The sequence below is a fragment of the Merops nubicus genome, unplaced genomic scaffold (genome assembly GCF_000691845.1).
Source record: "Merops nubicus isolate BGI_N331 unplaced genomic scaffold, ASM69184v1 scaffold1899, whole genome shotgun sequence".
NCBI classification, from domain to species: domain Eukaryota; kingdom Metazoa; phylum Chordata; class Aves; order Coraciiformes; family Meropidae; genus Merops; species Merops nubicus.
The window spans coordinates 51165-63010 of NW_008629977.1; the positions used below are offsets into that span (position 1 = coordinate 51165).

The 11846-nt window shown below is 45.5% G+C and overlaps 1 protein-coding gene across 1 annotated transcript in view; it reads right to left on the minus strand.

The window, feature by feature from the left end:
- The window catches only part of LOC103779471 (contactin-4-like), a gene marked incomplete at its 3' end in the record, with an annotated part of 78528 nt that overhangs the window by 31552 nt on the left and 35130 nt on the right, over positions 1–11846 (minus strand). Inside the window, 4 exon segments of the mRNA XM_008947094.1 lie at positions 4584–4665; positions 4668–4770; positions 5391–5493; positions 9809–10012. Of these exon segments, the coding sequence (XP_008945342.1) occupies positions 4584–4665; positions 4668–4770; positions 5391–5493; positions 9809–10012 (492 nt within the window).

Here is an 11846-nt window from a genome sequence, read left to right on the forward strand (position 1 = left end):
CTCTTGCTCAGCTTTGATCAGATTCCCTCTCAGGCTTCTCTTCTCCAGTTTTAACAGCCCCAGGTCTCTCAGCCTTTCCTGGCACAGAGATGCTCCAGCCCCTCAGCATCTTTGCAGCCTCTGCTGGACTCTCTCCAGTAGTTCCCTTTCTCTGTTGAACTGGGGAGCCCAGAACTGGACACCATACTCCAGAGGTGGCCTCACTAGAGTAGAGTAAAAGGGGAGAAGAACCTGTCTTGACCTGCTGGCCACACTCTTCTGAATGCACCCTAGGAGACCATTTGCCTTCTTGGCCACAAGAGCACACTGCTGGCTCATGGTGAACTTGTCTACCAGGACTCCCAGGTCCTTCTCTGCAGAGCTGGTTCCCAGCAGGTCACTGGTAACCTGTACTGGTGCAGGGGTTTAATCCCCCTAGGTGCAGGACTCTACACTTGCCCTCGTTGAACTTCATTAGCTTCCTTCTCCACCCAATTCTCTAGCCTGCCCAGATCTTGTTGAGTGGCACCACAGCCAGTACTGCACCGTCTGGAAACACAGCCAAAAAAAACCCCAAACTGTTGGCACTGCTTCTTGCTCAGGATACAAATCTTGGCCTTGTGGAAGGTCATCAAATGCAAAATTTAGGAGTAGCCAGATTAAAATTAGCATCAGGTCAATGGGGGTGCTTCCACCACGCTGGGGATCAAAGCAGGGAGCTGGTGGCACGGTGGAGCCTGGGCTTGACCCAAACTTGAGCACCCAAGGCAGCAGTGTGGGTGCACCCAGGGGACCTGGGGACCTCCCCTGCCTCAGACATGGGGATTGAGCTGGCCAGGGGGCCAGCATCGAGCTGCCAAGCCAGGGACACAGCCCCATGTGCATTTATAGCTGCTAAATGAGGGTGGAAAAGAGGTTTTGGAGCTTAATTTGCTAATTCTCAGGGGCTAATCTGGGGTATGTGGTACCTGCTTAGGAACAGCAGACAGAACAAGAGACTTGGGGTGAGAAAACAAGTGATATGTTGTTCAGAGTTATAACAGCCAAGGAAACAGGTATAAGTCACTGTAATTGCATTAACATGAACACGTTTTCTACCATGAAGGTCCATCCATCAAGCAGGACACGCAGCACTCAGAACAAATGCTTTTGGAGAGCAATAAACCACAGCCTGTTGCAGGGGCAGGAGGAAGAACAGATCTCACACGCCTAATTAACCTTTCCTGCTGCAACGAGGCTGTCGAACCACGTCAGGATCTCTGATCTGCTAACAGGGGCAAAAATAAACACTGCTGCAAGGACACAGCACAGCAGAAGTCAACCTGCCCTGACAACTTCTAGGAGTTGACAATGGAGGCAACGCTGGGTTATTGACAGCCAGCAGGCAAATTTGGATTTTATTTCCTTTTTATTTTATACTATGCAGAGGCAGATAACTGGGTTTAAATGGGTCTTGCCATTAGAGACAGGTTGTGACCTCCAAGACACACCACAGGCAGGTAGGTGGCACATCCAACTGCCCATATCACATCCTCCAGAGCTTTCCCTTCTCCAGGCACCAGCCCCAGGCTGCCCAAAGCAACCTGAAAAGCTCTGCCAACATTACAGTTGGATTTCAATAACAACACAGAACCAGAGGATTGTTTAGGTTGGAAAAGACCTTTTAAGATCCTCAAGTCCAACTGTTATCCCAGCACTGCCAGGTCACCACCAAACCACGTCAGCATTAAAAAGAAATATGACTAAGGAGAGTAACTCAGTTTCAACTATTTGTGGAGAATGTTTACAGTAAGGAACTTCCCATAAAAAATAATTTTTATGGGAAATTTTATTACATTGAGGGTGGTTGCCCAGAGAGGTGGTCGCTGCCCCATCCCTGGAACCATCCCAGGTGAGGTTGGCCAGGGCTCTGAGCAACCTTCTCCAGTTGAACATGTCCCTGCTCCCTGCAGGGGAACCTTAAAGTTCCCTTCCCACCCAAACCATTCTATGATATTTTAGTCAATTCTCTCTAAAACCAGTAGCCAGCAGGCTAACACCTCTGCTCAGAGGAAGAGGAGTGCATGTAAAGGTAGTCCCCATCATCAGGGAGAGACAGAGGGATACTCTTTCCACAAAATCTTGACCTTCTTTGTTGAAATGCCATCTTGAGTTTGAAAACCAGCACTAGCCACGGGGGCAGCTTTTCTGTAGGCTCTGCAGTTCTCCAGGAATGGCATCCAGACTGGGTAATTCATTACAGTAATTAGAGTATAACTTAATCTATGGTATATGTGGGAGTATACCAAGGGCTTGATGTAGAGCTTTGCAAGGAAGGCCATCATCAGAGAGAGACAGAGGGATACTCCTCTTTCCACAAAATCTTGACCTTTTTTGTTGAAATGCCATCTTGAGTGTGACAACCAGCACTAGCCACAGGGGCAGCTTTTCTGTAGGCTCTGCAGTTCTCCAGGAATGGCATCCAGACTGGGTAATTCATTACAGTAATTAGAGTATAACTTAATCTATGGTATATGTGGGAGTATACCAAGGGCTTGATGTAGAGCTTTGCAAGGAAGGCAGGTTTGGTCGTGGGTTGAGCAAACTTTTAGAACTGATGAGTCTTTTCATTTACTGTCCACATGGGAAAAAATCAGAAACACAGACTGTTTGATGAACAAAAAAAGAAAGCTTCAAATGTTTTAATTAGATAAAAAAAAAGAAAAATGAAAAACTAGTTTGAATCAACCCCAGATTCTTTCCTTAACATGAAAGATTTCACTTTTTTCTTGCTATTTCAGTCCTTTTTTAATGTTTTCTCGTTTTATATTTTACACAGTTTTAAAAGAAGCATTCCTCTGAAATTGCAGCCTCAAAAGTTCTGATTTCTAAATGAAATGCCTTTCAGAAAGATTTCCAATTTTAACACGTCCCTACATATGCCTTTTAAAAAAAAAATTATGTTCCTCACCAAATTCAATCCAGTTTTGCCAGGAGGGTGAGTTCCCAAACTCTTTATCTGTGGCAAATTTACTATAAATCAAACCCACTCATTCTCATCTCTGGAGTTCAACCCCATCCTCCTGCTGGCAGATGCTGGGCCCTCAGGAGCATTTTGGGGAGCTAACACAGATTTTCCTTCCATGTGTTTGATAAAGAACAACGCTCATTATGCTCCTGAAGATGACAGGGCAGCAATAAAACAAAGATTTCCATGATGGTGGGGAGGTCTCTGCATGTGGCATGTGTAACCTGCAGCCTTCTCTCCTCCAAAAAATAGCAAACAGAATCTAAGTACCAAACCAACAACCCTTAAAAACCTCTAAAGTCCTTCTCTGTGACTCTTTTCATGTCTCTGTGGGTACATCCACAGTAACTCAGCAGAGGTAGAACTTTCCCCCTGCAAGCTTCATTCATTTCCTAAAAGTATTTCATTTGCTTTGCTAGATGTGGCTGTTTCCAGCTGAAATCTGGGGATGGGCAGATACTTCTATCAGGATCAGAAGCACCAACACATCTTGGTGAGGCTGCACCTTGAATACTGGGATCAGTTTTGGGCCCCTCACTCCAAGAAGGACATTGAGGGGCTAGAGCTGGTCCAAAGAAGGGCAACAAAGCTGGGGAAAGGTCTTAGAGCACAAGTGTGGTGAGGAGCAGCTGAGGGACTGGGGGTTGTTGAGCCTGGAAAAACAGAAGCTCAGGAGCCACCTTTTTGCTCTCAATAACTCCCTGACAGGAGGTTGGAGCCAGATGGGGTTGGTCTCTCCTCCTAAGGACCAAGCAATAGGACAAGAGGAAATGGCCTCAAGTTGCACCAGGGGAGGTTTGGGTTGGACATTAGGACAAATTTCTTCCCCAAAAAGGTTTGTCAAGTCTTATCCCAGGCTGCCCAGGGCAGGGGTGGAGTCCCCACCCCTGGAGGGGTTTCCAAGCCGTGGAGATGTGGTGTGAGGGACACGGGGCAGTGGGGAGCTGGCTGTGCTGGGGGGATGGTTGGACTTGATGATCTTAAAGGTCTCTGTGAACCAAAATGATTCTGTGATTCTTCTTAACACAGAAGAGGGCTCTGAAGCTGAAGTTTTAAATTTTTCTCATGCCCATCTCAATGGCTCTCATTTCAGTGCAAGAGCAGCAGGTACAGAAAGTCTTTGGGTGAAGAAGACTCTGCCAGCTCTGACAGGGTTAAATACCAACCTCCCAGGCTGTGAGACCAGTGACCCCTCTTCAAAGCCCTCCTTAATTGTTTATAAGCAATTAACAACACATATTAACACAAGCTGGGGCAGCAGATTCATGATAAATCCCAAATTGTAACCACGAGGATGCTCCACCAGAAAACCTGCTTCAGCCTCACAGCCACAAGAAGGCAAACGAGCTGTTTGGGTTTTCTGCATGTCCCCATGCCAAAGTCCTTCCAGCAACATGCTTTTGTTCCAACTGCTCTGCTCCTCAATTAATAGGCATCATTCAGACAGGTTTTATTTCAAATTACACCCTTTTTGAGATGTGCTGTTTGTAAAAGAAAGTAATTTTTAAAATATCCCCTGAAACGACTTCCTCACAAAATATTTACTGCATATTGCACTTGAGACAATAAAAGCCCCAAAATGCAGCAGTCTGCTTACCATAAAATGTGAGTTGTCCTCGTGCCACGTTCTTCCCTCTCACATTTTCAGCTACACACTCATAGAGTCCAGCATCTTCCTGAAATGAAAATTTGGGATTTCCAGAAGCCCACTCGATCTGTGTCTCCTGGCTTTTCTGGGAATTTGTTTCCCATCTGCTCTCCTCCAGCTAATCGTGGGAACTGGGCTAAATGAGGAAAACAAAGCAAGTAAGACTAGCAGAAAAACCTCCAGGTCTTGGCTGATCAGCTTAACACCATTTCATGTTTGAGGATGATGAAGGAACAGTTGATCTGAAGATTCTGGCACATGATCTTGAGCCATTTTATCAGGGGTTGCTTATATATAATAAAAAATATACATGTGTATTGCAATGTTGTATTGCTCATATAGTTTTGAAAGCAGAAGACTCCTCCATATTATTAAAATGCTGTTTTGATGAAGCTGAATTTGGGGTTCTGCTGTGACAATCCATCCATCTTCCTACCAGCCCCACAGTTTGATTTTGGAATTGTTGCCAGAAACGAGAGACGTGTTTTAAGTCTTACAAGAAACCTCAAAACAGGAGATGCACAAACAAATCTTTACAAAATAAGTGACACCTTCTCTCTTCCTATAGGAGTTTGGATTTTTGGTGAGCAAAGCCCTTGCCATTTGTCTGCTGTGAATAAAGGCAATAAATAACTCCTGCTGAGGAAAGGGAGTGATCAGGAAATCCTGCAAACCCCACAACACAGCACTATCAAAGGGAGAGGGTGGAGGAATAATATTAATAATAATAATAATAATAAATGGCTCAAAACTTACTTCCCCAAGGCAAAGCACTCGAGTTTCACCGTTGTTCCTTTTGCAGATGGAACCGTTTCTGGGAACTGCACTTCTATTTTTGGCTCATACTCTCCCATCACGCCTGTGAACGTAAAATAGATGCTAAAGCTTGGCTGAATTTTTTTCCAATAAATTCACAAGTGTTCCCGTGCTAGCACGGAGCTGTTCCATACATCATTACTTGCCCAATTAATCCATTCATTTTAAACACAGCCTGTTGCTAACAGCCGTGGAGTGTGGGCTCTTTTCCCATTTACTGCCAGAGGAAAATCTGAACCAGCTCTCCACGCCATCTGCCAAAGATTAAAATTTCTTCACGGCTCTGTTCCTTTTTTTTTTTTTGGCTTTTGAATATTCAGGATCTTTGCAGGTAACTTGTGAAATAAGGGAGGTGATAAAAGGGAGGTTCACCCCCTTCTAGAAAATGAGACGTGGAACAAATAGCCATTAGAAAAAGTTTTAAAAGCACTGGAGCTCATCAAGGCTTCTATTAACTTCGAGGATTTAGATGCACAGAGATCAGAGACTCTTTGGGTAATTTCTTTTCTTTTTACTGCCCCAGTAAATCACGTATCACAGCAGCCTCTTTAGGAAATTGTGTTTAAAAATTTGTGCACATAAAAAGGTCGTTATATTAATGATAAATGCCTACATTTCTAGTCACTGAGCTGCCTTAAAACCAGCACATATAACCTCACCAGTAGTGATTATCAGCTGAAAACGCTCAGTGTGAGGCTGACATCAAATCTACCCTTTACCTGCTGACCTGTTCTGGTGCAATACCAGGTTACATCATCTTTCCTCTAACCCATTTAATGCAAATAAGCATTGCTGCTACATTATGTAGATTGGCTGCTGCACAACACCAGTCAGCAAAATTCAATGTGTTTATAATGATATGAATCCTCCCTCCATAGTCCTCTCCTGGCCAGCACATGCAGCAGGAAGCCCACGAGTCTGTGCCAGCACTCCAGCATCTACAGACTCAACCCACAAGAATTAGGGGCACCCTCCTCGTTAGCCCTCTGCACCCCTGAAGGGCTGGAAGTGTTTGCTACAGTTGATGTCACACAAAAATCTTCTCTCCTCCTGATTGTGACTTGACAAATCTTTGCCATCTTGTCTAAATTTCTTCAGATTTCGTGCTAAATGTTTGAATGTTTGCTGGGGCAAGAGCAGCTCCTGCCCAGTGGTGGCCAAGGGCACAGCTGGGTGTGAACGTTGGGGAGCAGCAGCACCATTCTGCTAATAGTAAAACTCACTGAGATCTTTTTCTAGTAGAGTATTTCCATTTTCTGCTGCAGAAAAAGAGCTTTTGAGCATCCCATGACAGCCTGACTGGATCCAGGCCAGCTGCCTCACTTGGGAAGATGCTGGCTTTCAGACTGGAGACTTACCTGGTCTCCATCATCCTCTCTGAGATGTTTCTGATGGTGCCTGTGCCACCAGCAATCCCCCCACAGCACACAGCAGGAGCAGAGGGGATGCAGCACCCCTCAAAACCACTCTGCTGGCAGCCAGCTGGAGGATGTAGATGACGTGGTGGCCAAATAATGGGGAGAATGCTGGCCCAAGAAGCCACCTGCCCACTGATGGGCCAGCTACAAACCAGGCCTCAACAAGCAAAACACAGGTCAGAAAGTACTGATTTAAAGGTCCTTTCCAACCCCAAATGTTCTATGATTCTATGAAAAGACAGAAGAACCTTTTCTTCTTCTGCACCTCCTCCAGTGGTGGAGCAGGAACTCAGTCCCCTTAAGCAAGTCAAAGTATCATGTGATGCTAATGGGCCAGTCAGGAAATTAAGGCAGAATGTATTATTAATAATTATTCACCTGACAGCAAAGGAGACAGGAATAGGAGGGAGGGAACGTGGCTTTTTTTTGCCTCCTCTTCACTCATTTCTTTGCCTTGGGCTGGGGTTGGGGAGCTCAAATCCCAGGGATGACACAACCCCATCAGCTCAGGCCACTGCTACCCGTGGCCCTGCAGCTCTGGCCACTGCTGCTGCCTCTGAGAGCTGGGAGGGCAGCTGTGTTACCAACGTTCCTCCAAACTCCAGCCTCTTCAAAATCAGGGTTAGGTGCCTGGAAAAATCACAAAGCTCCCACTGGAATTCCAACCTCCACACACAGGTACATCTGCAGGGCACGGGGCGAGTCCTGCCTCCTCCAGCTCAGAGCAGAACCACCAGTGGAGCTGAGGTAGCTCTATCCCAAATGCAAGATCATTTCCATGCAGACAACCCTTGTTTTTCCTGGGTGATTAAACATCTGACTTAGCCACACAGGTGGAAGAGTCAGGGAAGGAAATAAAAAGACTAAAACAGCCCCAAGGTCTGTAGCTTGGAGGACGCTCCCAGGGTGGTGGCACATCAGATGCTCTACGTGTTTGTATTGCAGAGGCTTTCATATTTTTCTTCCAATTTCAAGGCTTAAAAACATGCTTTTGGATGAAAGTCCCAGGAATTCAGACCCAAGGTAATTTACCTGAGGAGAGGATACACATTTCCTGATGGCACCTCTGAAATGTTAAAGTTTAATTGGCCCATACAGCTGCTGCTGGAGGTAATTTTATTCCAGGACTATTTCAGTTCTTTCCCAATATTCCTGTTTTAATTTCAGTGTAAAAAAATCCAAAGTGGGTTTTAAAGAGATGAAGTAAAGCCCTGCCAAAACAGCAGTTCTCAAGACCTGGGTGCTCCTAGCAGGCTTTGCCTGGTGTCTGCTGCAGGGTTGGGATGGCCCAAGAGGATCCCAAAGGTGCCAACTGGTGTTCAGGACTAAATTGCACCCTTGCAAAACCCAGAAGTCAAGAAGCTGGGGCCAGACTCTTGTCAGTGGTGCCCAGCAGGAGGTCAAGGGGCATTGGGCACAAACTGGAACCCAGGAGGTTCCATCTCAACATTTGGAACATCTCAACATACCTCCTTTTAGGTAGTTGTAGAGAGCAACAAGGTCTCCTCCCAATCTCTTCTTCTCCAGACTAAACAACCTGAGGTCCCTCAGCTGGTCCTCATGTTTTCCAGTCCTCTCACCAGCCTCACTGCCCTTCTCTGGCCCTGCTCCAGCACCTCCATGCCCTTCTCATCCTGTGGTGCCCCAAACTGGACACAGGACTCAACCTGTGGTCTCACCAGCACCAAGTCCAGGGGCACCATCACCTCCTTAATCCTGCTGGTCACACCATTTCTGACCCAGGCCAGGATGCCATTGGCCTTCTTGCCCCTTCTTCACCCCTCCCAGCCCAACCATGGCACTTTCCCATTACCCCCAGTGTTTCCAAACTGCCCCCTGGCCAGGACCCATGCCAACATGAAAGGGGTGGCTACAGGAGGTTGGCAGCAGCCAGCCCGTGTGGTACAAGCAAGGAATTTTTATCAAGTACCACCAAGTGACAATGGGTCTTCTTCTAGAAGAAGTTTCTAACAATGCATTTCTATTTCTGGAACAAACGTCCTAACTGTTATCCTTTACCCAGACAAATTTTAATTCATTTTAATTGCAAATTAACAGGCAAATATATTTTTCTTATCTACTCAAAAATGACGACGATACAGATCAATTGTCAGGATAAATTTAGAAAACCTCTTTTGGTTTCTTCTCACTTTTTTTTTTGTATTATTCCACAGACTACTAAAAATAACACTAATTTTGCTGGGAAATACAGCCTGAGCTAAGAGTTATCAAAACAACAAAGTGCTTTTGTTCACTTCTGGGCTGCATAAAATGAACAAAACTAGTGTATCTAAACCCTACAAATCTATTTCCTTTAGGTTGGGTTGGCCAAGTGTCACCAAGTTTTTCTTTTATCTTTATTGCCCAATACTGGGAGATGTTCCAGTAGAGGGAGGAGCAACTTCAGCCACGGCCTCATAACCCCCACCACTGGCTGTGACCTTGAACCACAGCTAAAGCAGAGTTCTTAGAATCATAGAATCCTTTAGGTTGGAAGGGACCTCCAAGATCAAGTCCAACCATTGAGCCATTATGGCTCTTCAGTCCTCGGCTAAAACAGATCAGAATCTGTCAGGGTTGGAAGGGACCACAAGGATCCCCCAGTTCCAACCCCTCTGCCATGAGCAGGGACACCTCCCACTAGATCAGGCTGCCCAGAGCCTCCTCCAGCCTGGCCTTAAAGACCCCCAGGGATGGGGCCTCAACCCCCTCCCTGGGCAACCCATCCCAGGGTCTCACCACTCTCCTGGGGAAGAACTTCTTCCTCATGTCCAGAAGTTCTTCAGCCTCACTAAAACTCTGAAAAGAGGAAAAAAATCTCTCCCTTTACTCTGATATCAGCATTTCAGCCCATTTTTGAACTTCTGGGTGCCAACCAGTCCGAGAAAACAAAACACACCCTCCCACCTCAGCCCCCAGCTCCCCTCCTCCGAGTCCTACCGTCGTTCCTGAGGATGAGTGGGGTGGGGGGACCCAGGACCCTGCTGTTGGTCACCACGTTGGTCACCACACAGGTGTAGTTGCCCACGTCTGAAGCTTCCACCTTGGCGATGTACAGGTTGCCAGTCTCCTGGGAAACGAAGCGGCGGTTGTCCTGGTGTACGAAGGTGGGGTACTCGTTGAAGATCCACGCGTAGCTGAGCTCTGGAAGCAGAAGGTCCCACCAGCATTAGTGACACAACCTCATGAGACACCGTTTGATGTCGGGCTCCACCCCCAGTTGGAGTGGGAGCACCATAAATTTCCTCCCTGCCCCCTACGGTTGGGGAAATTGGATGTATCACAGCCCACGAGGTGATAAAAAGACCAATATTTTGGAAATTCTCCTCTTGATGATAAAAATTTCCAACTGTGACACTTCCAAGCCTGCACACAGATCCAATATTCTGGTTGCTCTCTCCTTCAGGTTCTTCCAATCCAGAATATAATGCATTTTATTAGAATTTCACCTTTTTGTCATGAATATTATAGCCTGACTCATGACTTTTCTTTTATTCTTTCTTATCAATTTTTTATTTTCCCTTTAAAGACAGTTTGGAGGAGGACCTGCTGGGCTGTGTTATCTTATCCCTTTGGAATTTCTGAAACAGCAGAAACCTGAACAGGGAATTAATCTGTTGTAATCTTCTGTATGACTAATTAGACAGTATTCTGTGCTTTCTAAGGCATCTTTGGAAGTTATCTGAGCAATAAAAAATAAGTGGAAGAGATGCTGCAAGTGGTTGCAGAGTTTCTAAGTGAGGTTAATGCAACATAACACTGCTATATTTGCTTAAGACTAATGCACAAACACCCTGAAAATGCTCAAAGAATTCAAGTGAACTACAAGCTAGTTTTCTAAGGGAACACTAATTATACTAAAAAGCATATTCTTAGTTTAATACTCTAATGAGTCGTTACTGTAATTGACCTCAACTACCATTAGGTACTTTGGAAAATATATTCTGCCCTCATGTTCCACTGTTTACATATAGAAGAGGCTGAGTGCAGATTGTTGGCTCTTATTTATTTATTTTTAGCACCAGGATTCCTAAAAAGGCTGCGTAGACTTTTAGGCAGATATGATAATCATGTTTAGATGGGAATATCTAATCATCATATTTACACACGTGCATCTTATTAGAAGTAACCTCACGCTGATGTCAAGAGGATGCTCAGAGCAAACAAGGTACCACTTCTCAGCTGGCTTCTTATTTCCTGCAAGTAGCTAGGGGAGGGTTTTTTTCTTTAATTTACTCTTGGTGAACAATTATCTGATTCCTCCAGAAGCATCCAGCAATAGGCAAATAAACCTCACTGCCCTGGAATGCAGAGAAGCCTTTAAAGCCCAGTGAATCTTGGCACAGCAGGTTTCTACCAGAGCCCCCTGAGCTCTGCAGGACAACGTTTTGAATTGACTGTGGAAGGATGAATTAACCACACGTTCCTCAGGGAAAAAAAAACACACAACCTGGAGGGTCTTTCTGCATCAACAATCCCTGTCCCACCCTGCCCTTCCCCAGGAGGTTGTACAGTCCCATCCGTAAATACACCCTAGAAGCAGCAAGGTTTTTAGCTCCTGCTTTTCTGTTGAAAATTGGTATTACTTTAATTGCTAAAAACCCTCTAATTTCCAGGTTAAATATTTTCATTCCTAGTCTATAGCTTTGTGCTGCTGGGCTAATGAGGCCTTTAGCTTAAAGAGTTCCTGACTCCTCACTGGTGAGAGCCATCAAGAGCTCTTCTGCCTTCATTTTCAAGATGCTTTCCAGCCTTCTGAACGTTGTAGGAGCTTTTCCCAGCCTCTGCCTTAGTTAAAAGTCTTGAATAGTTGTGTCATATGAGAGAAGTGCCAGGTTGGAAACCCTGGATAAGCAAGTCACAGGAAAGCAGAAGGCAAATGTAAAGTTGTGCAAGAGTAAAGAGATCTGATCAAAGAGAGCACCAAATGGTGATGATCTGGGATTCCTCCACACAGAAGAACCCAACACAGCAGGAA